The 27,317-nt window shown below is 42.7% G+C and overlaps 2 protein-coding genes across 45 annotated transcripts in view; one reads left to right on the forward strand and one right to left on the reverse strand.

Annotated features, from left to right (window-relative positions):
* CACNA1C (calcium voltage-gated channel subunit alpha1 C) overlaps positions 1–4,345 on the forward strand; it is a 746,135-nt gene extending 741,790 nt beyond the window's left edge. For all 40 annotated transcript variants that reach the window (XM_077871648.1, XM_077871650.1, XM_077871649.1 and 37 more), the window contains one exon: positions 51–4,345. In XM_077871648.1, coding sequence (XP_077727774.1) covers positions 51–353 — 303 coding nt within the window. In that variant the 3' untranslated portion in view covers positions 354–4,345. The remainder of the gene's footprint in view (positions 1–50) is intronic.
* On the reverse strand, positions 4,050–21,617 carry LOC144297466 (uncharacterized). Of its 5 annotated transcripts, none has more exons than XR_013364522.1 (5): positions 21,294–21,617; positions 18,439–18,972; positions 5,971–6,086; positions 5,704–5,789; positions 4,050–5,097 (listed from the first exon to the last, which is right to left on the reverse strand). XR_013364522.1 is itself a non-coding variant. In XM_077871695.1 (4 exons), exons 2-3 carry the CDS (start codon positions 18,913–18,915, stop codon positions 6,012–6,014), a joined length of 552 nt encoding a protein of 183 aa, XP_077727821.1. In that variant the 5' UTR covers positions 18,916–18,972; positions 21,294–21,617; the 3' UTR covers positions 5,629–5,789; positions 5,971–6,011. The 5 variants fall into 5 exon arrangements, 3 of the variants coding, with proteins under 3 accessions (XP_077727821.1, XP_077727819.1, XP_077727818.1); XR_013364523.1 differs by having other exon boundaries at positions 4,064–4,910; XM_077871695.1 differs by lacking the exon at positions 4,050–5,097 and having other exon boundaries at positions 5,629–5,789.
* Positions 21,618–27,317: the final 5,700 nt, after the last annotated feature.

Below are 27,317 nucleotides of genomic sequence, written 5' to 3' on the forward strand. Positions count from 1 at the left end.
GGGAATAATGTTCCTCTTTGGTTCTTCATGGTCCTCCCTCCCCACTTCAGGTCTTGATTTCAGAAGGACTGGGGCAGTTTGCTCAAGATCCCAAGTTTATCGAGGTCACAACCCAGGAGCTGGCTGACGCCTGTGACATGACCATAGAGGAGATGGAGAACGCCGCTGACAACATCCTCAGTGGGGGCGCCCAGCAGAGCCCCAACGGCACCCTCCTACCTTTTGTTAACTGCAGGGACCCCGGGCAGGACAAAGCGGGGGGTCACGAGGGCGACGCCTGCACGGCCGCCCTGGCATGTCAGAAGAGCGAGGAAGAGCTCCAGGACAGCAGAGCCCACACCGGCAGCCTGTAGGAGCCAGGGCTGGGGAGACGCTGGGTTTTTTATTTGTTTCAATGTTCCTAATGGGTTCGTTTCAGAAGTGCCTCACTGTTCTCGTGACCTGGAGTTAACCGGAACAGCGTCTTCATTCATTTCGTTGGGACAAGACGCAGAGTTGGGTGGTGTGCAGAGTCCGTTTTCCGGGGGGAAGGAAGGCAGCAAGCCTAGTGTGTGTCGTGTCCAAGAGGTAGAGTGGTGAGGAGGAGTGGAAGAATCAGGGAGGGAAAGCAAGAGAAGAGACGCCTGCCCCCACCTCCGGGCGTGAAGGAGAGCCTCAGCTTCCTGCCGTAGCCCTCACCAAAAGGACCCTATGTCAAACGGGTGTCTTTCAACTTTGCTTGTAAAAAAAAATCCATTTTGCACATATTCCGTATGAGCCTCACTGTCTCCATAGAGCCAGGGCCCTGTGGATTTGTAGAAGGAAGCAGGAGTGGGACTTCAGCGAGGACCCAGCCCCATCCCAGGGGGGAGGAGGAACAGAGAGAGGAGCTCAGGAGCTCAGGAGACAGGAGTGGAGGAGGGCGGAGGGCACGATGAGGGGCATGCGGCAGCCTCACGGCCAAGGCTCCCCACCACCCCATCCCTCTGCCCCAGGATCACAGGCCGTGCACAGGCCCACCTCGCTTCAGAGCAGCGGCTGGGCCTGCCAGGGAAGGGGCAACCAGCCCCTGGCAAGACGAGGTGCTGCTGAGCTTCTGTCAAGCGCTCTTTTGTTTTGTGGTTTGACATTTTTCTTGATGGCATGTTGCAGTTTTCAGGTTTTGTTTGGTTTTTGTTTTATTTTAATTTTGTTTTCCCAGGGGGAGGGGAGGAAGAAGTGTTTACAAAGCTTTGTAGCCACCCACCTTACTGTTTTCACTTTTGCAAATGTAAATTGGGTTTGGTTTTACTGTATTATTTAAACGGTTGTGGTTTTCTTTTTCTACGGTAGGCTCCATCCATAGAGCCATCGTGGGCAAGTTTTACCAGCCATTGTGTATACGCAATAATTTGTTATGATTTCTGTAGGTAGTAACAAAAATTTTTTGGGTTTGGTTTTATAATTTAAAGGTAACGCACTTGATATGGTCTTGCACATATGGGTGATTGAGTTGGGCTCTTTTTACTGCGGGGTGTGTCTGTGGGTGCCGGAGAGAAGCATGGGTGAGAGAGTCTCCGCGAGTGTGTGTGTTCTGTGTGTGCATAGTGGGTTGTCCATGTATGTGCACCCATGTGTGAATGAGTGTGCAGCTCCCCCTTTCTGGTCTAACTGTGGGGAGATCTGAATCTGGGGCCATTTGAAAGCAAAAACAAACCACTGTTTCTGCTTCTGAAATGGGAATCAGTAACTCTTTACATTTTCTGTCCACAAGATATGCAAAAACAATGCAATAATATTCATTTTAAAAATACAATTGTGAGTTGTGTTGGCATTAAAACTGTATTTAAAACACACACACACACACACACACACACAGAAATTTAAGGGAAAAACTCAAGAAGGCGTTTTGCTTCGATATATTCCGTGTAATGTTTTATTGCATTGATAATGTTTCTGTTGAAGAAACCGTTATACTTGAATTCAGGTCAGTTTCAGTATTTTACAAATATTTTTTTAAAACTGAATTGCAATTGTGCCAAGCGAATATAATGAATTGAATTAAGTTTGTTTTTGAATTCACTTCTTGTATATTTTGCTGCATGTAAGTAAATCATTTTGTATTTGGAGTGTACAAGCTTTACCCTTGAACTCTGAAGTGCTTTCCTATATGTGGTTGGGGGAAAGGGAACAAATATTATTTTAATTTGTACGATGAGCAAAGGTATCACCAGTGTAAATCATTATTCTGCAATCCACACACAGGTTTGGACATTACTGTTTTGCATATCTTGTGTTCACTTCCGTTTCCCTCCATTTTTCCAAAACTATACAAGAAGTATATCCGTCCTACAACTTGCTTTGAGAGACCAGGACATGTCTTAATCCTGTCTTCATTCTATCCACTCTGCTCCAGTTGATTGGGACTTGGTCTCGGGACAGTCCTGCCCCGTGAGCATCCCCCATGGGAGAGGTGGCTGGCTTTTCTGTTCACTTCCACTGCGTGAACTTGCCTTGGTGGCCTCCTCAGGAAAGCGCACACTGAATGAGAGGATGAGCTAGAGTCGGGCTGGCTGGAGGGAAGGGAATCCTCCCTCTGGCAACTGCTCTACCCAAACTCAGATAGCAGGGGCCAGAGAACAGCAACCAGGTAAAACCTTTGTCCATCCCAAAGTCAGCTCTGTCTCATTCACTTCATCCTCTCCTTGCTCTGGAGCAGGATTTCCTCCAGGTCTCCCCTAATGTGCATGGCAGACAGGGAGAGGACTGGGACCAGGACTGGGGAGGACACGTCAGGAGTTCGCAGTGATAGTGGAACCAGAGACACTGTGGGAGCATCTCTTACGCCTATTTGCGTCTACCTAGAACGTCATCCTATCCATGCTGTTTCCTTCAAATAGATTTCAACAATGATGGTTGAAAAGGGAGTGATTTAGGGAAAACAGGACCCAAACATTCATCTAGGATTTACCCAGGGAATGTCTTCCAGTGCCAGTATGTTCCCAGCCCTTTACAGGAGCGACCTACTTGGGACAAGTGAAGATGAGTTTCACTTTTAAGGACTGATTCATGAAAAAGTGGAGAAATACGCTGAATGTTCCCAGGTACACTAACAGTGTAGAAGCAGAAGGGTTTCTCCCTGTTTCTCCAAGACTAAACCCTCCAAACTTCTTTGGTTCCTTTTCAGTGCCATGCAGGCCTTCTAGAAATTACAGTTAGGTGTCATCTTTGTCCAGTTTTCCAAGATACCTACCACCGTTCTGCTAAGATTTTAGTTGTGATGGAGAGCGAAGCCCTTTTGGATTGATAACTGATTCTTGCTATACATGTGGTCCCTAGATAGAAATTTGGCATCTTAACTGACCACAGACACAAACACATACACACACACACACACACACACACACACCACTCACACCACTCACACATTCACTCAAACTTTCATGCTGCTTTCTTTTTTCCCTTTGGACTTGTCTTCTGCATCACCAAATCTCATTGGCCAGTGGCATGGGCTACACGCTGGGCTTATGCCAGCTACCCCTAAGGCCCTGCCTAAGTGTGCCCCCTTGCCCTCCACCACTCACACCTACAGAGTCCCTTCTTTCTAGTCAGCTCTGTCAGAAGGCCAGCTGGTCTTGCACCCTACAAGAGCAAAATCAGCAGTGCCAAGGGAACCTGGCCCTGTGCTGCTGGCAAGGAAAGGAGTTTTAGATGGGAGTTCCCTGTGGAGGGTGATGGGTCTCTATGGCCTGACCTCATGATCAACTGGTATGGTACTGACAGAGGATACCTGTCATCATGGGTGCCTAGGTGGGTCAGTCAGCTAAGCATCTGCCTTTGGCTCAGGTCATGATCCCAGGGTCCTAGGATCAAGTCCTGCATCTGCTCCCTGCTGAGCAGAGAATCTGCTCCTCTGTCTCCCTCTGCCCCTCCTCCCCTTCTCATTCTGTCTCTTTCTCTCTCTTTCTTAGAGAAAAAATTTTTAAAAATAACTTGTTTTTATTTCTCTCTTTCTTAGCTCTCTCTCTCTAATATATAAATAAAATCTTTAAAAAAAGATACCTGTCATCATGACAGATGGATAAAATGATTCATAAAATCACAAACCTCACCCCCTGTGTATTAAGTGATATCTGCCCCCCACCTAGAGCAGAACTTTGCCTATGACCTTGTAAAACATAACCATCAAGTCTTCTGAGAACTTGTGAGTGGCAAAGAGAAAGCAGCCAATGGCTGAGGACCAAAAGGACCTGAAGAAGTGCAGTGTAAGCTCTGAGAGCATGATTTTTATTTTTCATCTGAATGGCTTATTGTATTTCTACACTTTGGCCTTTTAATAGTCATGTGTCTGGCTATATTAAACAGGGAGATTTTCAGTTGTCTTCTTTCTGCCTGTTTCTAGAAGTTTCTTTTGGTCTTGAGGCAAAAAGAGAAGAAAGTTTTCCTAGATTTTGGCTTGAACCATGAATTTTTCTCTGCTCTGCTTCAAAGGTTATTAATCATAATCCCTCCCATCACCTTCTGAGTCTAACAGGCTGCCCTCTGACTGGGAGGTCCAAGGACAAAGGAACAAGACTTCCTTACTCTGTCTTTATCCTGCGACCCTGCTTCTTCCGGGGCTTGTCTGGAGTGAAGCTATCAGTTTCTCACAAATATTTTCCTTCCAGATTATCTCCTGATCATTAAGCTATAGATAGTAAGACAACCACAGGAGAAGGATCCCATTCAATGCCTGAGACATAAGAACACCCTGAAAATGAGGAGTTTGGAAGTCATCAAAAGGGTTTCGTAGAGGCCATTTGATACCTACCCATCATTCCTAAAGGTCAAGATGTGTAACAAGAACCTAATTTAGGCATACAGAGTAAGTCTGGTAGTCAGGCTTTTAGCCTCATCAAACCATAATTATAAATTTTGCTGAAGAGGATAATGGCATCTCCATCCTGAGGGACCTGGGGAAAAAATGAAATATCATTGTCTAAGAGTTAGAAACCCTTTAGCAAAGAGGCCACAAAAGGGCAATTTGTTTTCAAGAGACCCATTTAAGCCCCAATTTAGTAAAACACTCGCTGATAAGAGCCCAGGTCAGTTCATAGTGAAGCTCTTGGTCACCACATCCAGGTTCCCCATCAGCTCCCTCTGAAGAGACATAAGGAAAAGAGACAAGGAAACGAAGTGTCCTACAACTATCAGGGATGGCATAGTTTTTCCCTTTCCCCAAGCCATTCTCTCTATTCCAGCCTCCTGCCCAACCCCCACTTTCCTTTCCTCCCCTCAGTCTTGTCAGAACAGGGAGTTGGGAGTAGTCCAATATGCAGATTCTTAAATAGTTTATGAAGCTAGTTCTGGTTTTAACTTTTTTTTATTTCAAAGCAATGAAACCTTGCTTTGTGAAGCCAGATACCAATGTAGCAAGTGGTTTCTGCCAGACTTCCACATGGTTGGAACACACTTGAACACCACACATACACACACACTCATACACACTTTCATCCTCATACACACACACACACACACACACACACACTTCCTTAACAGACAGGTGCAGGTGCTGGGGTTGAGACCTGCACAAATGATATTGTCCTCCCAAAGGGCTGAGCACTGTATAGAGAGATGTGGAGAGAGGACCAGAGTAACTTCCTTGAGTAGAAATAGTGCCATCGGGCCCTATTATTACTGTGAACTAAATATTATTTATCTACATTGAGAGATACAACTACATCTACAATCAGACTTTTCCCTCACATGATTTTAAGAGGCTTGCTCCAGAAAAGATGCAGTGGTAGATTCTTCAGCTCTCCGATATACTGGAAAAGCCCTTTGATCAGTCTCTGAAAGGGAATTAGAGATTGCCAGCAAAATATATTGAGCTGAGTTGAACAAATCAATTCAACACTGAGAGTAGAGTCAAGAGTTGGGACTTCCACAGAACTCCCCTCAGTCTCCACTAAATTAAGGAAGACAAAAGACAAAGACTAGATAATTAAACAAAAGCTTGAAATGTTACATCACCAGAGTCAAATATTCTCCCTTCAGATTGCATACTGGCCTCTTCATAGCTGTACCGTCTTTTGGAGGGCGTCCCATGCATCCGACTTTCCAGAATCTAATCTGACTTGATAAGCTTCCTAGAAAGGGCAACATGACATTTAATCTACCCTAAATCCAACATTTACTATAAATTTGCCATCTAAAAATCATTGGTGTACCTCATACATAAGAAAGTGTTTCACCTATGTCATTATTAAAGAGGTCTCTTGGTGAAGAGGTTGTAAGTCTTAAGGGAGGGTAATTTCTATGTGAAGAAACACAGAAATGGACAGGATTTTTCCTATTCACTGTTTGAGCCTAGAGAACTGTTCTGATGCTCCTCGAGTGTGTAAGCAGAGGGACGGGAATGAGCGGGCACCAGCCGGGCAGTGGGTCACTGCTGACGCACGCCGTACTGCATGCCTGCGGGCCTCAGACACTCTGCATGCAGTCTCTCCTGAGCCCGCAACCCAGAGAGGAAAGAGAAGGCTCCCTTCTACAGGGTCACAGGAGGAGCAAAAGAGGACAGGTCACTGTGTCCTGTGCCAAACCCCCTCCCCTGAGATTTCCCAACATGGGGAAACTACATCAAAGCTGAAAAGAAAAGAAAAGAAAAGAAAAGAAAAGAAAAGAAAAGAAAAGAAAAGAAAAGAAAAGAAAAGAAAAGAAAAGAAAAGAAAAGAAAAGAAAAGAAAAGAAAAGAAAAGAAAAGAAAAGAAAAGAAACCTTGGGAAGCAAGGTGGACGCTATAAACAAACAACCCTGTGCAAAGGGCTCCTCCGTGAGGCAACTCCAGTGACCTGAATGCTATGGGCACTTTTCTGCTTGCACACATCACACCACCCACGCATCATGCTGCATCCTATCCTCCCAGACTCATAACCCATCTCTTGGTTTCTCAACTAGATTAGGCACAACCCTGTAGCAGCTTCCTCTCCTGCCCAGAACGTGTGCTGTTCCTCCAGAGCCTCGTGGGAATAGGGTCAGGGACAAACCAGGATGTGGATATCAAAGGCGTAAACAAACTTAGACAAATCTGTGACGGTAGGAGTGGAGAACCACCTGCAGAGAAACACACAAGTCCCTTAAGAAATAGGGTGGCAGGTCCCAAGCTGCTAAAGCACTGGAAGGTCTGTTACTCTCGTCATCTGCTTGTTTTATTTTAAAGCCCTAGAGCTGCCAAGCGAAACTCCCGTCCATATAAGAGGCTCCAGAAACAGCCCCTTCCTCCTTCCTCTCCTCATGTCCTCCTGCCCAGGCCCAATTTCATGCCCCTAAACCAAACTGTGTCATGCTTGCTCTCAGAGCAATGCAGAAAGATGGACAGTGCCTCCATTGTCATCCCCTGCCTGTCACCACCCCCACACCCTTGTACACCCCACACTTTCCTCTCCAGGCTTCACGATGTCGCAGTCTTACTGTTGTAAATACTGTTGTACAGTTTGTAATCATCAAATAACCCCATTGTCAAGGCCTCGCCTGCTGCGCCTTCTCACCCTCGAGAAAGGCCAGGGAATCTAGAAGGGGTAACCTTTCGAGAAGAGCTTCAGGGTCATCTCTGTGTGAGACGCTATGTATATTCCTGTAAGATTGCATTTTTATCTAAGGAATGATGTTATTTAAAAAACAAACAAAAAACACCAAAAAATAAGAATTGCAAATAAATTTCTTAACAATGTCTACACTGGTTTAATCGTATCTTCCCTCTTCCACAACCCTCCTCTTCTCCTGTTTCTCAGAGGTTACAAAAATACACCGAATGGCCAAATCACCCCCTCAGAGCCTCCAAAGGGGAAGGAGGCTGGGAAAAACATGGGAAATCCGAATCCAGTGATAATCTCTAACCTTATTTCAGCAATTTATCCAGTCTTCCTTCCAATGAAAAGGTTAACATAAAAATGGCCAAAGGTTGACAAGGAAATAGAACAGAGGAATTGAATGGATAATCCACAAGATAGAAGAGCAGCTCCACCCCCCCACCAAGTATTTGGAAATGCACAAAATTGGTTTTGAATAAATGCAGGAAAGAAGAGGGGGGAGGGAGAAAAGAAGGAGAGAGGGAAGAGATAAGATTATGTATATTAAAGTAATTTAAAGACTAAAAATGTTTTGTTTTATTATTAAACTGGCTCTGACAAAGCTTCCAGAATAACTCCCTGTGTAAAAATAATTTGTCCCAGAAATCCACGTATCTTAGTTGAATACAATTATAACAACAAACTGCCCCCCACACACACACCCAGTGGATGATCGAGTCCATTTTAGGAATTACAGAACATGAGCCAACCTCCCTGCTTCTCCAGAGCCTCTCTCCTCCCTGCCCCACCATCCAAACCCTGAGCTCTGGAGTCCAAGGTTGGTAGGGGAAGAACAGAGGAGTAGAAGGGCTGGAGAGAGTAGCTACGGGAGCAGGCTGGGAATGCACTCTCCCAGAACCTGTGCACAAGGTCACAACCCATAAGAGGATCCACTAATAATTAAAGTGCCAAGGTTTGCAAATCATACCTTTAACCAACTAGAACAGATACTGGATTTACCCTATAATGAAATTACCCTTCCTTGTATTTTGTATGCTTTCCTGAACAGGCGTAAAAGGAATGGAGGGATGGTCCATGGCAGGCATTAAACACAGCCATAGGAGCATGTCACCAAACTGAGACATCCCTCATGAACTGGGCCTCACTTCTGCTTTATAATTTGGTGTCAACTGTTTAGGTCTGACCTGACCTGCAAACTCTTCCTACATCAAGTCTGTTTCTGCGCATTTCTTCCTTTCTCCCCTCAAGGATGTGGCTATTGATCTGATTGGTCAGAGTACTAGACACTAATTGGGCCACAGTTGCTAATGGATAGGATTACTGCATGGTAAAAAAAAAAAAAAAAAAAAGGTCAGTATACATACAAGACACTCTGACTTGTACTTTTTAATTATCCAGCCTCTATGTAATAAGCAGATCTAAGCATTCTTTCTATAAATCTCTATCTCTTTCTAATCTTTCTCTCCATTTATTTCCATATGGCTTGCTGGGTAAGTGGGCTCAGCAGTCTCTCAATCTCTTGCTCTTCACAGCATATATGGGTATATTAGCCCAAGAATTAGGCTGTTGAAAGTGGGGAGGGGGGTGCGAAAGACCCTGAATGGACTATGAGCCAAAATAATGGGCTCCAATCCAGCCTTCACAGCGTGCTATGTTGTACGTGATTAGACATTATTCCAGCTAATAATAGTGTAACACTCATTTTCTAATTGGCTACAAGCCCATATATATAATTTCCCAAGGAATCCCACCGGGAGGAGACACAGGGCAGAACTTGGCACTCTTTACAGTTATTTAAATAACATCAAAATCTCCCTTCAAATAGGTTGGTCATTTAGCCCAGGTGTTTCACTGAGGCCCTATTGAGATTCCATGTGACCCGGTTTTGGAATCAGGAAATATACTTAAGACATTTGCATGTAATGATATGTGTGGCATGATTCCTGATACTCAATAAAACCTTCTGCTCTCAGGTACTTGGAGGTTGGAGCCCATCAATGTGCATTTTAGCAAGCTCTGCAAGTTGTTCTTATTTAGACCAAACATCGTGAACCACAGGTATCAGACATTTCTATTAAAACGCAATTTCCCTTAGAGAGGAAACTTTTTAAGCTTCTTTCACTCCATTACATCGCAGAGGAAACCAAAGGTCTGAGGGTATAAATAAAAGATTTGAGAGGTTTTGATGGAAAATGGGAGCAATGGTTATCAGCACTGAGGAGAGAGCACAGACAAGAAGGGAAAGCATGACAAAATGTGCAAGAGGGTAATGGTTTAGGTAAAAGGGCCAGAGGCATCATGAGGCAAACTTCTATTTCACCTACCTAGGAACTTTTATTTGGCTAGGGGAGCAATGGAGTCAAATAAAGCAGGTGACCTGGCCTCTGTTCTAAGATCCAGCAAGAAATGAAAGATGGCTTTACCTTCTGCATATGCCTGTCATCTTAAACATCCTTTCAGGAAACTGGAAAGATTTCTTCTGGAAACTCCTTTCAGGGTATGGTGATCCTCAAAGTTGATCTACTGTCAATGGGACTCTCCTTGACTCCTCTCTAGAGCATCTTAAGTTAGAGGAATGCCAGCACTCTACATCAGGAATTAGACTAATGGCATGATAGTATTTTCATGAAGAGCAAGGAAGAGAAGACTCTTAGGTGTTAGGGAGAAGGTCTTGAGGAATTACCTGGACTTCAGGCATTCCTAAACATAGCAATGAGTGGCAGTCGCTTCTAGAAATTCTAACAATCTTGAAATGTCAGGCTTGTTTTCAGGAAAGGAGAGAATTTGAGTTGTGTCATAACTAGAGTGGCCCTATAGTAGGTTGTCTAAAACTAGTTGTCCCAGTCCAACGAAGACATTTGTTAACCCTGGTTAGAACACAAGAGAGGGTGTAGCCTAGAGAGGATGGAATGTATTAGCTGGCGCTTGGTAGACTGACCCTCCTTTATTTCCACTCTTGCTTCTAAAGTCAAGTATCCACAGACTGACCTAATTTTTAAATAAATCAGATTATATCACATCACTGCTCTCAACTGTCCAATGTTTTCTCATCACTTGAATTAAAATCCAAAGTCTTTACCATGATCTATATAGCCTAAAACATCTGACCTTAACTACCTCTCTGCTTCTCAGACCTCATTTCCCACCGTCTCTGTCCTACTTGCTCACTTCCAGCTATATTGACCTTCTTGTTGTCCATTAAACGCACAAAATTTATTCAGTCCTTTGCCAGTTATCAATTTATTGCTTCTCAGCACTAAATTCATGCTTTTTACACTGCTCTGTGATATGGGAGCTCAACCTTAACAAACATTTCTCCTTTGTCAGCTGGCTCAGTGTCAGTATAGTCTTCATCAATAGAGGGCACTGAAATGACATTGTAAAAGTAAAGAGATTTCCTTTCACAATTTAGCCTGCTATTTTTAGGCACATAGACAGTAGAGGGGTAATGCTAGAGGCTTGGTACTAGTCACCTAAGTAACTCTTACAGACCAGCTCCAGCCTGCTAATGCCCTCCAGCAAGTTTCTCCACCATCCAACGGACCATGTTTATGGACTAGCTCTGACCCGCACTCTCCAACAACTTTCCTTAGCACTGGCAGGCTGTGTGATCCTATAGCAGCCACGCCTCTCTAAGTAGGTCTGAATCAGCCTTGAATTGAGTAGTTGGGAGAGCTCTTCTAAGTTCTTAGTTTCTTCCTAAATTACTCTTTCTCAGCCCTAGAAATAGTAGTTTTTCTTCTAGTTTAGTAGTTAACTCTTTTATAAGCTATAATTCTTTATATTAAATGTTTCCTGTTCAAATTACTGGTGTGGGGTCTGTCTCCTGATTGGACCCTGACATCAAATTGATATTGGAAGGTCTGGGGAGACAGACACTCAGAGATAGGATTTGAGAATGAGTTTGGTCAGGTGTTTGCATCAAAGGGCAGTGCTGAGTTCCTTGTCAGTGGAAAATCAGATGCTAGTCATCCATGATAAGGAGTGGCATTCCAGTTAATTAAATTATCACTTGTGATGAAGTGTTAATTATAGCAAATGCCCTGGGAGCCCAAGAGGCTGCTGCACTTATTGTTATGGCAGTAGTAATGACAAGGACTGTGGTGTGGAACTGACTTTCCTGAGTATACTGTTTAAAAAAAAAAAAAAAAAAAACAAGCTTAGGATCATAATCTGAGAATCAGAGAGCTTCCATGGCAGCCCTGATATAATATTTTATTTCTTGTAACCAATATTGAATCAAATTTAACTGTTCAAGTGGCTGAATTACAACAGCAGTTGAATTTGCAGCCTTTACAACTTTCTTATGTGAAAATTAGAACTCTGAGAAACAATGAGACCTTGAAATTTGGAATGAGGAAATCTGGTAGGATTCAAGTTGAGATTCTAAAATCTCCAAGTCACTCTGAGCATTTCTTTGCAATAGAAGCAGATCAGTACTACAATGACTAGCCTTCCTTTGCTAGAAAACTCTGGAGCTCATCTGGGGCAGATGTCTTGACAAGGATGCTTATTCTCCTCAAGATGCACTATCATCACCTCTTGTTGTTACTAGACTCACAACTTGGGTCAAATCTCAGCATGTTTCAGGGACTCAGACACATAGTATGACCCAGGAGGAAATGGCTTATACTTTAAATGAGTTACAAGACTTGTCTAATATATATGTTGGCAGAAACTTTGGGAATCTGTGTGGGAGTGGATTCTAAGAGACTTAGAACATGCAGAACAAAATATATCAGAACAAATGAATTTATATATGTGCATTTGCTAGGGATTCTAGATCTTGTATTTTAAATTATGCAGCTAGAAAAGGCTCTGGCATTTTATTAGATGGTCAACTGACTCTTGGACTCAGTAGTGACTTCTCTTTAGTGAGAGTAAAATGCCTTCATTTCTGTGATCTGATAGGGAGGTAGGACTCTGAAGGCTTAGGAAGATAGGAATGTTGGTGTGTATTTATCATGTGCAACACGCATATCCATCCCCTCAACCACATCTCCTTAAAAGGCTCAGGAGACCCTCCCATCACCAAGATTTTGAGAAATAAGTTAGTGAAGGAGTACTTACATCTTTTCAAAGCTCTGTAGTTACTCACATTTATAGACTAGATATTGCCATGGGAAATGCTACACTGATTTCAATGGGATTAATGGAATCTTGGAGTAACAGAAGCCAAGAGGCAGCATATAGTTATATGCCTGACAAGGTGAATACATTTACTATAAAGGGCAGCAGGAACAAATGTAATTAGAATGCTTTGGCCAATTAGGATCTCAACTGGTAGTTAACCGATCATACAGTAATAAAAGAAATCACCTATTAAAATGCCAAATCCAGCCCTTTACCTATTTTTATAAATAAAGTTTTATTGGAATACAACTATACCCACTTGTTTCCTTATTGTCTATGGTTGCTTTCCTGCTACACCAGGAGAGTTGAATAGCTATGACAGAAACTGGCCTGCAAAGTTAAATTTTTACTCTTTGGCTTTTGTCAGAAAAATTCACCAACCTGAACCTAAAACTTCTAGTTCTGTTGGTTTAAGATCTGGTTTGAGTCATTGCAATGGAGACTCATAACCTTTCATCCAGTTACCATTCCTAAGCCAATTTACAGATCTGGAAACCATTGGTTGAAGGAGAGACCCTCTGCAGAATGGCCACAAGTGTATACAGTAAACATTCCTCTAAGACTTCCCTGAAGGGACACCTGGGTGGCTCAGAGGTTGAGTGCCTGCCTTTGGCCCAGGGTGTGATCCTGGAGTCCTGGGATCGAGTCCCACATCAGGCTTCCCTGCATGGAGCCTGCTTCTCTCTGCCTGTGTCTCTGCCTCTCTCTCTCTCTCTCTCTCTCTGTGTGTGTGTGTCTCATGAATTAATAAATAAAATATTTTAAAAAAAGACTTCTCTGAAGATGTTTATAGACATTTATTAGAGTGGCTAGGGACTGGACAAAGAATTACCCAAACTACTAAGGGATCAGTAGGCATAGGCTCTGAATTGATGTTAATTCCTAAGAATCCAAAACACCACTGTGCCCCACAGTGTCAGGTTGGAGGTTCATGGTGCTTGAAAGATAGATATATACCTCAAAGAATTGTGTCTGATCAAGGAACTAATTTTACAGCAAAGTATCAACAGGCTCGTGCCCATGGCAGCTTCCCACAACACCCACACCATCACCCAGAAACAGCTCTCTAAATAGAAAGGTAGAATGACTTATTGAATACTCAATTATAATATCAATTATGAGACGGCACCTTGAAAATATGGGTGCAATCTTTTACCAGGCTGCAATATATGGTTGGAATCAGAGACCATCATGTGGTGCTATTTCACATAGCCAGAATATATATGCCCTCTAAATCAAATGGTAGAAGTGAGAGAAGCTCCTCTCACTATCATACCTAAAAAAAACATTGGCAGAATTTTTCACTTCTCATCCAGCAATCATGAGCTTTTCTGGTTTGAAGGTCTTAGATCTCAATGGGGAAATGTTTCTATCAAAGGACACAATGGTCCCATTGATTTGGAAGATGAGACTCCCACTTGACTATTTGGGGCTCCTTATGCTGAACCAACAGGGAAGAAGAACAAAAGAGTTACTTTATAGGCTGGAGTAACTGATCACAATTGTCAGTGGGAAACTGAGTTGCTCCTACACAGTGGGGAACTAAAGACTATTTCTGGAACCCAGAATATTTCCATGCCCAATAGTAAAGGTTAATTGAAAACTATAGGAAACCAACAAAAGATAAAGTCAAGACTTTTGAAGAGTCAGAGCCTTCAGATATGACCATATGGGGGGCACCTGGGTGGCTGAGTGGCTGAGCGTCTGCCTTCCACTCTGGTTGTGATCCCAGGGTCCAGGGATCAAATCCCGCATCAGGTTCCCTGCAGGGAGTCTGCTTTTCCCTCTGCCAATGTCTCTGCCTCTCTCTGTGTGTCTCTCATGAATAAATAAATAAAATCTTTAAAAAAGAAAAGAAATGACCATTTGGTCATTAAAGACCACTTAAGTTTCTGTCTCAGGACAAAGGAAAAGTTGAGTAAAGAAGGGAAAAATATCATCTATGACTTTATGACCTATTACAAGGATTATATTCATTTTGCATATTTTTTGTGTACATATTCATTTGTAAATTGTAATAATTTTTTTCTTTCTTATTCTTCCCCTTATTATCTCATATACACAGGTTTTTTACAATTAAACTTTTAATTTAACCATTAGGTAACAAAATTTTCAATGGAACTGTGACCAAATCTGAAAGTACTGAATACAGTCAACAATGGGTGTAATGTCTATTTTGAGTGTCTCCATTTGGGAGAAAGTGTAAGCACTTCCTCCTTGTACAAAAGACATCTATGGCTTGTTAGGTAGGAGACATAGTTGTTTCATTGTTGTTTGGAAGTTCAGATGCGTGTAGGAGAATACATATGGAAGTTGAGTTACCAAAAGGGTAGACTGTGCCAGTTACCAATTTATTGCCTCTCTTTTTTTTTTTTTTTTTTTTTTTGCCCAGCTTTGTAATACTGGGATTGGACCTTGTAAACATTTCTCCTTTGCCAGGTAGCTTGATGTTAAGATTGGTCATTAGATAAAATGGATAATACTGGAAGGACGCGAGGAGGCAAGGGTAGTAAAAAAGGAATTCATTCCAGTGTGCTATTTCTTGCCGCAGCAACCAATGCTCTGGTATGTGAGAGACTTGGTAGCACTCACCTAAGTAGCCCTATGGATTGGCTCCACCTGCACTCTCTGGCAATCTACCCTACTTCTACAGATAAGTTCTGACTCAAGCTTGTCACCCTCTTGCAGTTTTCTCATCCCCACAGGTTACACGTTCCTGTAGTAGTCATACTATTCCCTCCTGTTCATGCTCCCTCAGCCCTGGAGGCAGAAACTGCTTCCTGCAACTGTTACTCAAGATCACTTAGAGTCCTCTGCTATCCCCTTCAGTAGCTAATCACCTGCAAGTTACCAAGATTTTATACCAAATTCCCCATTTGAATTATTGGTGTAATTTCTGTTCCTGATTGAACCCTGACCATAAACCACCCTTGCTCTTTCCTCTGCCTAAAACAATTTTTATCCAGATAAATACATGCTCAAATCTAGCTGTCAGCTGATTGCTATTACTGTGCAGACTGTCCTTCCTTGTGGCTAAACTGAAGTATCTGACACAGCCTCTATCTCTTTTGTGAAACAAGATGGCACAGACCCTACCACTGGGCACCATCGCCTGCAACCAAGATGAGCCCAGGGAAAGAGGATATGCAAGGTTTACTTGTGATATAAACCAGACTTTGAATTTTGACTCTCAATAAACCTACTTAAAAATAGTATTGCCATTACCCACAAGCCCTAGAAATAGTATCAGGATTCTCTGAGAGCACATGATTATATTCCATTTGCCCAAACAGTATTTACTGAGTCCCTACTATGTACCAAACACTGTTCAGGACACTGGTATACCCCAGCACTTGGCTGTAGTGTTGATTCATCCCTAACATTTTTCACAGTTCTGAAAGGCAACCAGCCTTCTACACAACTCTAAGCATCCTCATCCACAGGGTGTGGGCTCCCCATAAACCCAGCTAAGTTTCAAAATGGGGCTTCAGAGGCCCCTGCATACAGCTGTGCACAAAGATGTCCAGCCTGGGATGAGAGCAGCTAGCAGCTGCAACTGCCAAGCTTTGTGCCTGGTGGGTGCTGTGTGAGCCCAGTAAGATCACATATTTACAATAGTGTGTGCAACAAAAAGTGCTGGGACCTCAGATTCCACTTTGCTGAGACTAGAGCAGAACAAGATGGATCATTCAGGACAATGAGAGTCTTTCCCCGGCTGGCTAGGGAGAAGGGACAGAAGCAACAGTCACCTCAGTCTGGCACTCTCTGCTAAGATTTATACAAGCCCCTTAAACTATGACTGGGCCAGCTGCTGGAAGAAAGCAAAGGAGAAGTGTTTCGTGAGATGGAAGAAAAGCTGCCTCTGCAAATGTGTTAAGGCTGAGACCACTCGGCCTCCACTGGCTCTCCAGGGGGTCCTGGAGTCAGTGTGTTAGTTTTCTATTGCTATGTAACAAATCTCCACAAACTTAGCAGCTTAAAGCAAACATGCATATATTATCTCACAGTTTCCATGGGTTTGGAGCCCAGGCATGGGTCCTCTGCTCATGGTTTCACAAAACTGTTATCTAAGGGTAAGCTGGGCTATATCCTCATCTGGAGGCTTAACTGGGGAAGAATACACTTCAAAGTTCACTCAGGTTGTGGGAAGAATTTAATTCCTTTGCAGTTGTGTGACTGAGGACCCCATTTTCTGCTGGCAGTCAGCTGGAGGCCACTCTCAGCTCTAAGAGGCTGCCGGCAATTCCTTGCCATGCGTGCCTCTGAAAGTCAGAAAGGGAAAGTCTTGTTCTAACCTGTTAAAATGGAGTTATATATCATATGATATAATCACAGGAGTTACATCTTATTGGGTAGAAGTCATAGTTCCTGCCTGCATTCATAAGGGAGGACTTCTATAAAGACACGGATGTCAGGAGGCAGATATCATTGGGGCCCACCTTGGGATCTGTCTGTCACACTCAGCCTCAAGAAAATTCTAACTAAGTTATTTGGTAACATCTGTGCTTGCTTGGACAAGACAGACTGTACCCAAAAAGTGGGATTCTTGGCACTGCCCTCTGTTCCACATCTCACACCAAGCACCTGGAGGGAGCCCAAACCTCACGCATGGGATGGTCACTCAAATTACTTTTCAGGGTGACTGCCCAGCACAGGATGAGGTAACTAGCCATACCTTTTCTGTAACAGACTCACAGACTCACTCTGACCCCCATCTTCGCTTCCCCCCCAGATGTGAAGAGCTTTAGCCATATCTGGTCAAACCACCTTGGGTTTGCTGACAGCAGGACTTATCAGTTGTCCCAAAGCATGCTTAGTAAGTAACCTATGTGTACACTTGAGTTGAGTTTCAACATAACTCAAGATAGTTTCAACATAACTCCCTCCGTCTTGGAGGGAGGCAAGATCCTGGACACAGGGAAATTCAGTGAACTGCTTCCGCCAAACCTCACTCCCACCCTAGCCACACTCATTCTCTCCCCAGTAGGATTCATCCGGATTTATTCAGTTCTCACTGGAGTCTCAAGTGAGATGGTGAAACTGGGCCCACACTGAGGAGCTTGGGAAACCTGCTCTGCCGGTCCAGCTGAGAATTCTCCTGTGGAGAGGAATTACGTCCTCTGTATTTATTACACAAACTGGGGAGGCCAGAGCACAAGTCAACCAATCTCTCCTGAATCTTTAAAGCTCTTAGTTCTAAAACTATGAAAACTCTTCCTGATTGGAAGATACTGGAAGAATAAGTAGCAAGCTCAATGCTACAGGCTTCTGGGGAGGATCAAATGAAATAGTACATTTGAGAAAACTGAAATATTATCAAGTGTGTACCACTCACTCCACAGTTAGACAACTTGAGCCTGGCTGTAGAGGAAGGAAACAAGAACAACCAAGGTTTATTATGAAGGTCTAAAGCAAAGAAAGTTAGCAGGAGGAAGCCCTGCCCCAGACACAATATTTAAAGGAACACAAGCTTCCTAGTGTAAGGAAGGAGACTCTCAGTGAAAACTTCCAAAAGTTAGTCAAGCCAAAACTTAGCACTGGCAAGCCCTTTTAACAGGTAATGGTGGATGCTGTACATGAAGAAACCTAAGCAGAAGAGGATGATCATGAAGGACAAGGTAATGAGGGTGTAGATGGACATTCGCTTCTCCATAGTACCCCGGATCAGGCAGAAATAGGGTCCAGGGCAGCTCTCGGTGCTGCAGCGCATGACGGCTTGGCTCACCAGGGGCAGGTGTTGGTACATGAGAAGGACTAAAAACACGCACTGTGCACCAACCTGCAGGAGAAAGTAGAGGAGGTACAAAAGCAAAAGCATCTTCTCTTGGTGGAAGTTCAGGATGGACTTCTTTGGAGAAGGGACATGCTCCTGGATTCCCACCATGGAGCCCTCCTCCATTTCATCTGCCACTGACTCCACTGACTTGGCTTTGTTCTGCTTATGTCGAATCTGGGCCATGAAGAATTCCATGAGGAAGAAGAGGGCCAAGAAAATAAAGAAAAAGAAGTACCAAATTCCCACTACAGGACTGCTAAAACGTTTCTCAAAACACTCAATTAAACAAACATTGGTGATGTTGCCGTGGCACCAGAAATCTTCATGGATGGGGGCCCATGGCATGCGGACCACGTACACCACCACTCCATACACAGCAATGAAGCCAAACCACAGCTGCCGTCCAATGTAGTAGCCGGATTTGTCACCAGCCACAGAGTGTAGCACAGGGATCAGTCCAGCTACTGCCGCTGCAGCCATCTCTTCAGACTCTCAAGAGACCACAGGACCCGAGACCAGGAGAACTCACGACAGCGCCTCAGGAAGGGCAGGAATGGAAAAGAACACAGGGTCAGAACGTAAGAGCAGGTGCCAAGAATCCTGAGCACATCCAAGGGATTGGCTCAGCTTTCAGCCTATGATAAGAGCCATGCATTCAGGACATGCCCAGATGCACTACAACTACATATCTCCTACTGTCTCTAGTAGGAGAATCAAACTTTATTCATATTTACAATGCCCATATCACCTAGTATAGATGATTACATCTAAGGATCTAATTAGACTCGATAAATGAACAAAGGAAGGATGGAGCGAATCAATGAATTTAACAAATCAAGAGTGTCTGGCTGTTCTAGAAGCCCCATGGTAACCTCTGTACTTCGTATCTTTGCCAGAAGATTTCCTAAGACTATAGAGAAAAGGAATGAAACATTTCCTTCTTTCTTGCACATGACTTCTGTTCCATCCACAACTCTTCAGAGGGTACCTATCACCATACTTTAATAATAATAATAAAAGTAATAGTAATAACATAAATAATGAATGATACAAACAATAATAACAGTAATGATGATTTAAAAAACATTGGCCACTTATTGACTGCCTATATATATCAAGCCCTGCGCCAGTGGTTTAGATACATTACCTTTACAGAAGGGTAAAACATTGTAAATATTTTTATTAGTTTGATTTTGCTAATTGCCAGTGCTTGTCCTCTCTTATGTATGTTCTTGTACATGATGATGACCAATCATTTAACTTAAGATATAGAGCATTTAATAAAATTTTTTGGGTTTTTTTATTGTAATGAAATACACATTAACACAAAATCTGCCATTATGACCATTTCTAAGCATACGCTTCTGTGGCATTAAGTACTTTGCACTGTTGTGCAACCATCATCACCATCCTCCTCCGGAATTTTTTCAGAAGCTCTGCCCCTAAATAATAGATCTCTCCCCTTAGCCTAAGTCCCACCCTCTCCCACTCCCTGGAAACTACCACTCTACCTTCTATCTCTTTGAGTTTGAATACTCTAAAAGAAACCATATTATATATATCCTTTTGTGTCTGCTTTATTTCACTTAGCATAATGTCTTCAAGTTTCACCCCTGTTGTAGCATGTGTCAAATTATCCTTCCTGAATATTATTCAGCCATTGTATAGTTAGAATACATTTTGTTTATATATTCATTCAGTGATGGACATTTGGGTTATTTCCACTTTTTGGCTGTTGTGAATGAAGCGACTATGAACATAGCTGTATGAATTTGTTTGAGTTTCCACAATCACTTCTTATGAGTATATAATGAGAAGCAAAATTTCTGGATAACGTGGTAAATATATGTTTAACTTTTTTGAGAAACAACCACAATGTTTTTCATAGCTGTTGTGTCCCCTACATACCGACCAGCAATATATAAGTGTTCCAATTTCCCCCATATCCTTGCCAACACTTATTATTTTCTGAGGTTTTAAAAAAATGCTTTGAGAGGCACCTCGGTGACTCAGTTGGTAAAGCATCCAACTCTTGATTTCTGCTCAGGTCATGATCTCAGGGTCTTGAGATGGAGCCAGATGTCAGACTTTGCACTGCAGGTGGAGCCTGTTTGGGATTCTCTCTCTCCCTCTCCTGTCCCTCCCCCATGTTCGAGTGCGTGCACTCTCTCTCTCTCTCTCCCCCCTCCTTTCTATAAATAAATAAATAAATAAATAAATAAATAAATAAATAAATAAAATATTTTAAGATGCTTTGGGTTTTTATTGATAAATTGTCACAGCCAATGCTGAAAATTCTCCTTCAAAGGTACCTGAGACTCAGCAATATTTCTAAATTACCCCCAAGTATCAGGTCACATCATTCATTATCATTCAAGCAGCTCATACACAGGAATCATGAGAGGCAGGCTTCAGAGTGAGCTGATGGATAGAGTACTATGCAAGACTACCTGCTCAGCCTACAAAGGACAGTGACTGATCAAGAAGAGCCAAAGGGGTAGATGGGACAGTGGAGAAACAATACAAATACTGAGCATTTACTATGTGTTAAGTCCTCTGTTATAAATGGACAGTTATGTGGTTCATTATCTCATTTATTCCTCAGAACAGTCTTATGAGATAAGTAGTCTTAATTTCCAGACAAGAAGGCTAAGATTTAGAATGCTTAAGAAACTTTTCCACAATTATTATACAGCCAAGTACATGAATTAGAAACCAGAACGTTTAAACAAACCAGGATTAGAAACCAGAGCGTTTAACTCGGTAGCTTGAACTTTGGACTTTGCCTACTTCGCTAGTGCATGGCCCAGAGATGACAGGGAAGAAAGGAGGAAGGCCATGGGTTCCCGAAATCTCACCTGCCAACTCTTTTGGAAAATAAAATAGCTGGTGTCCAGGCCCACAGGTCTTTGCTTTTTTTTTTTTTTTTTTTTTTTTTTTCCTTCAGAGACAGCTTTGTGGCCAAATCCCAGTCAGCTCAAGTTAAAGCATCAAATCTCCAGTAACGTGTTGCATGGTGACTAAAAGCTCAGATTCTCACTGCAGCATCTGGAAAAGTGGATCCCATATGGACCACCTGTGTCCCTGCTTCTGCTGCCATAGCTCTGAAGCTCTGTTTCTTCTCTCCTTTCCTTTGTGCTCAACGGAAACCTCCTTCCTCACCAACTGCTCCACTCCTTGGAATCTCCCAGCTAGCTGCCTCATTGGCTGTGCCACCTGCCTGTCTTCACAGTGTCTACGAATCACCACTCTCAGAAAAGCAAGTCTAGAGGAACCATCAGATCAAGTCTCAAGTCTCCTACAGTGTAGAAGTGAGAATTGGTATGAGGTCAGGAGCCTGCTCGAAATATTGAGCCAGGTCCCTGGTGATATTCGTGTCGTGATCTGTTCCTGGAGTCAGATGGCCCAATAGTCTGAATCTGGAACAGACCATCAGCAGATTCAACAAGAAGTATCTGGTACCTTTCCCATTCTTCTCAAACCTCCAGCCCCACTCTCCTAAACTCTCATCTCATTTAAATTGAAAAAACGGAAATTGCCAGCCAGGAAACTCTCTCCTTTTCCACCTGAGTCCCAGATCCCATTCGTGGACCCTCTGAGAAACCCTGCCCAGACCCTCTGTCCCCTGAATCCTCAATTTCTGCCTGTCTGCAGAATCTTCCCACCAGCATCCCATTGTCCCTACCTAGCTTCAACACTCTTATTTACTCTTCCTCCCAGCCAAGTTGCTGGAAAGAGCTGGCCCTCCTCTATCTATGCTGTCTCCACCTCCTCACCTCTCTGATCCACTGTCAGCCCCTCTTGTGTGGGGAAGTCAGTCTCTCCATTCCCATTAGAAGAATGATGAGCTTGCTTTAAGTCAAGCAATGAGAATGACTGCTTCACTGCTTTCTTTTTGCCTTACCTGAAATCTCACACCTAAATGTTCAATTACAGTCATTCTATTAGACTAGGTCTATAGCATATTTATTTTTTTCTTGACAATTTTAATTTTATGGTTTAATACTATAGTCATAATGTAAGTTACCACAAATTCTTCAGAATTAAAATTATAAATAGACAAGAAAAGAAACACTTGGATCAATTAGTGTATGATTCACACAATTTCACAGGAATTATTATGTAAATTATTAAATATATGGAAAAAAGTATGCCGTCATTTAAGCTCTAAATCCTCAGTGCCTGGCATAAAGTAGATCTCAATAAATATTTGATGAATATGTGAATGAAAAATACAATGCTCAGAGAGGGAAAAACTGCAAAATGTTATGTGTTCAATAACCACAACATCATTTCACTATGGATGCCTATCATGAACTAATAAACAATGTATAGATAAGTAGAAATAGAGAAAGCATTAGAATGGTGGATTTGTAGGTGGATTTCTTTCTTTTTTACTTATGTAGATATTATTATAATGAATACAAACTAGATTGTATGTATAGAATGCTCTGTAATACAATTATACATGCTTAATTTGGTGTTTAATTTGGTAGAGGATGGAGTTTTGGTTGTCTCTTGATATAAATCAAACCATTTCAAAACTCAGTAACTTAAAACAGCAATGGCTTGGACGCCTGGGTGGCTCAGCAGTTGGGTGTCTGCCTTTGGCTCAGGGTGTAATCCCAGGATCCAGGATCGAGTCCCATATCGGGCTCCCTTCAGGAAGATTGTTACTCCCTCTGCCTGTGTCTCTACCTCTCTCTCTCTATCTCTATCTCTATCTCTATCTCTCTGTCTCTCTCTGTCTCTCCCCAATAGTACCTGGAGGTTTATTTTTCTCATTTGAAATTTTATAAAAATTATTTTTAGTGTTGTTTTTTATTGTGGCAAAGTACACATAACATAAAATCTACCATTTTAACCATTTTTAGGTGTATAGTTTAATGGCATTAAATACATTTATAATGCTTTATCAAACTATCACCACCATCTATCTCCAGAACTTATTTATCTTCCCAGACCAAAACTCTGTAGCCATTTAATACTAATGCCTATTTCCTCTCTCCCCTGAATCCTTAGCAACTACCATTCTACTCTCTGTCTCTATAAATTTGACTACTCTAGGGACCTCATATAAGAAAATCATACCACATTTGTCCTTTTGTACCTGGCTTATTTCACTTAACATAATGTCCTCAAGGTTCATCCATGTTGTAGCCTGTGTCAGAATTTCTTTCTTTTTTAAGGCTAAATAATATTCCATTGTATGGATATATCACATTTTCTTTATCCATTTGTCCATCTGTAAATAGTGGGATTGCTTTCACCTTTTGGCTTTTGTGAATAATACTGCTATGAACATAGGTAAACAAATATCAAAAATGGTTTTTAAAAGATAATTAGTTAATTCAACCACTATTTATTTGGGCATCTACTGTGTTCCAGATGCTATGCTAGGTGCTGGGATTACAATAAATAAAACTATCAACGTATTCAGCCACCTTCCAGAACTTCCAGCTTGAAGGGAGAGATAGAGACAACTAAGGAGATTTCAACATGGGGAGATATCTGTTAGGACAGAAAGAATATGAGCACATGCGCTAGCTACCCAGCCTAATTTTCTAATAAAGGCTTTCTGGGTACTATTACTTTGAACCTGAGATCTGAAAAATAGTCTGGTACAACAGTGTGGGGAGCAAACAAGTGCGGATAGCCAGAGCAGTTTGGGAAGTGACACAGAGGCATCTGGGTCAGAGAATGAGAAAATGGGATTGGTAGGCAGTGAAAATAGAGAGCCAGGTAAGAGCCAGAAGACACAATGAAGGCCCTTGGAAGCCTGGTATAAAGTTTGGATTTATCCTAAAAATAATAGGAAGCCATCAAAACATTCCAAGTAGAGAAGTGCCATGATCTAGTGTACACTTTACACTAACAGCCTATCTGGGTGTGAAAGTGGGTGGGACAGAATGGTAGCAAAAGAACATAGGAAGCCACTGTGAGTATCTAATCCATCAAGGGTGGAGGCTTGGACTAAGAGGAGAATGGGAAATATAGATCAAGGACAGCTTGTGGTTGATGAAATGTAGGAAGTGAAGGAGCAGGTGGGATCAAGAAAAAGAGATCCAGCAGTAGTTAATAAACAGACCATGTAAGCATAAAGAGAAGTGTTGCAGAATATTGATAATCTAGTGTAGGGGAGTGTCTTGACTTTTATTTCTTCTTCACCAAGGATCTGGGGTATTTTTGTTTTAGTCTGCTCAGATCTTCTTTATTCAGCAGCCAGATTCACTGGAACCTGCTTGACCTCTTCTATGACCTACATCAGAAGAGCTACCATGTTCAGAACATAATCTATGACCTGCTACTCTCAAAATAGTCTGTTCTAGACTGAGTTGTGTCCTCTGCACACCCCCCTCCAAATTCATATGTTGATACTCTAATCCCCAATGTGACTGTTTTGGGAGATGGGGCCCATACAAAGGTAATAAATAAAGTCAAAGGATAAGGGACACCTGGGTGGCTCACCAACCTGGGTGGTTGAGAATCTGCCTTTGGCTTAGGTCGTGATCCCAGGGTCCTGCAATCGAGTGCCGCATCAGGCTCCTTGCATGGAGCCTGCTTCTCCCTCTCTGTGTCTCTGCCTCTCTCTCTCTCTCTCTCTGTCGCTCATAAATAAGTAAATAAATAAATAAATAAATAAATAAATAAATAAATAAATACTTAAAATAAAATAAAGTCATAAGGATAAGATCTTAAACTGAGAAGACTGGTGTCCTTGTAAGTAGAGGAAGAGACACCAACAATCTCTCTCTCTCTCTCTCTCTCTCTCTCTCTCTCTGCACCCTCACAGAGATGAGGCCATGTGAGGACATAGCAAGAACACAGCCATCTATAAGCCAGGAAGAGAGGCCTCATCAAAAACGAACCCAGCCAACACCTTGATCTTAGACTTCCGGCCTCAAGAACTGTGAGAAAGGGGTACCTGGATGGCTCAGTTTGTTGAGCATCTACCTTGGGCTGAGGTCATGATCCCAGGGTCCTGGGATCCAGCCATGCATTGGGCTCTTTGCTCATCAAGGAGCCTGCTTCTCCCTCTCCCTCTACCTGCCACTCCCCCTGCTTGTGTGCTTGTGTGCTCTCTCTCTCTGTTAAATAAATAAAATCTTAAAAAAAAAAAAAAAGAACTGTGAGAAAATAAATTTCTATTGTTTCAGCCACCCAATGGTATTAGTTATGGCACCTCTAGTAGACTAACACAGTCTCAAGAGGTAGGAATTACCATCCCCATCTATAGAGGAAGAAACTGAGGCTAGGAAAATTTTAGTTGGCTAAGACCCCACAGGTAGTAAGCAGCTCATCCCAGCATCTAGGGCAGACTTCCTTATAGAAAGCCTTTGTGTTTGCAGAAAATTGTCTGGGCTACCCTGGAAGTACCAAGTCTTTCCCCACTCTTTCTAAAAGCCTAGCTGATGCTCTTCCTCACAGCCTGTTGTACAGACCTATAGAATGATGGGACTTCAGGGCCTGCTCTGAAACATTACCCCAGACAGGTGTTCCAGGCTCAGACACAGAGATCTCCTGCCCTGTTCCACCCTCCTGAATAGTGAGGGTGATTTCAGGCCGGCTATAAACTTTTCAGCAAGAAAAGAGCTGTTTCCTGGTTTTATATGATTTCACGTCAGACTCCAGCACTTTCACTACCTCCTGAAACTGCAAAGTTGCTAGTTGTAAAGAGGAGTCCTTTTTTTTTTTTCTTTTTCTTTCTTTTTTTTTTTTTTTATATATATTTTTATTGGAGTTCAATTTGCCACCATATAGTATTAACACCCAGTGCTAATCCCATCAAGTGCCCCCAAGAGGAGCCTTTTCTGATTAAATTGATTCTGTTTACCTTGTGTAAGCTACTGAAGCTTCTAATAGCCTTGTTTAAAGTATAGGTGGACATGGGCCCTACTAAAGCAATTTCTGGGGCAGCCCAGGAGGCTCAGCGGTTTAGCGCCACCTTCCGCCCAGGGTGTGATCCTGGAGACCTGAGATCGGGTCCTGCGTTGGGCTCCTTGCATGGAGTCTGCTTCTCCCTCTGCCTGTGTCTCTGCCTCTCTCTCTCTTTCTCTCTCTCTCTCATGAATAAATAAATAAAATCTTTTAATAAGATAAAATAAGGCAATTTCTGAAGTTGTAGCTGAACCAAATAAAATTGCTGATTTTATAGGTCAAAAATGATCAAATATCAGCAATTTCATACATACAGTTAGCCCCCAGTCCTCCCTCCCCCATTTGCTAACTTCTGGACTTCTGGATTTGTTCAGACCTCATGCCACTCTCTGACACCTGGGTCCCTAACTTCTTCCTACCAGCTTCCCTGGTGGTGGCCCAGCCTTGGATGCAGACAGAACCTGGGAAAGAAGTCCACAAAGGAAAAGAAATGGAAAGGTCAAAGAGATAGAAGGAGAGCCCCAGAAACCAGGGGAGTAGAGATTATAAGAGGACCCAACCTGGCAGATTCTTCTCTCCCTGAGGCTGCTACGACCATGGAACTTCTGGAGTGCCTCCATAAAATTCCAGGAAGGCATGGGGAACAAGAATAACCTCAGCACTGCCAATCCTGGCCCATTGATGGCCTTTGTACAGCCTAGGTGCTAGGTTCATAATAAAACAAAGCAAAAACAACCATGTCACCATTCTCATCAAAACCAGCCAAACCTGGTAGCTGGAAGATCTCATTTGGCAGATGTTGGCAGGATTTTGTCTGAAAGACCTGTGGTTCAAGGCAGGAACAAGATAAATTCAAGGTAAGCAAAAGGCTCCCGTACCCTGCTACCTTTTTGGGCCCCCAGCCGTGGGTCTTTTGGGGATGCCCCACTGTGGGCTGGATGAGACCCAGAGGTTTAGATGAGCTGAATTTTCAGAGGCAGTGAGGGGCTGTGGTTCAAGTCAGC

Source organism: Canis aureus, chromosome 25, assembly GCF_053574225.1.
Source record: "Canis aureus isolate CA01 chromosome 25, VMU_Caureus_v.1.0, whole genome shotgun sequence".
NCBI lineage: Eukaryota > Metazoa > Chordata > Mammalia > Carnivora > Canidae > Canis > Canis aureus.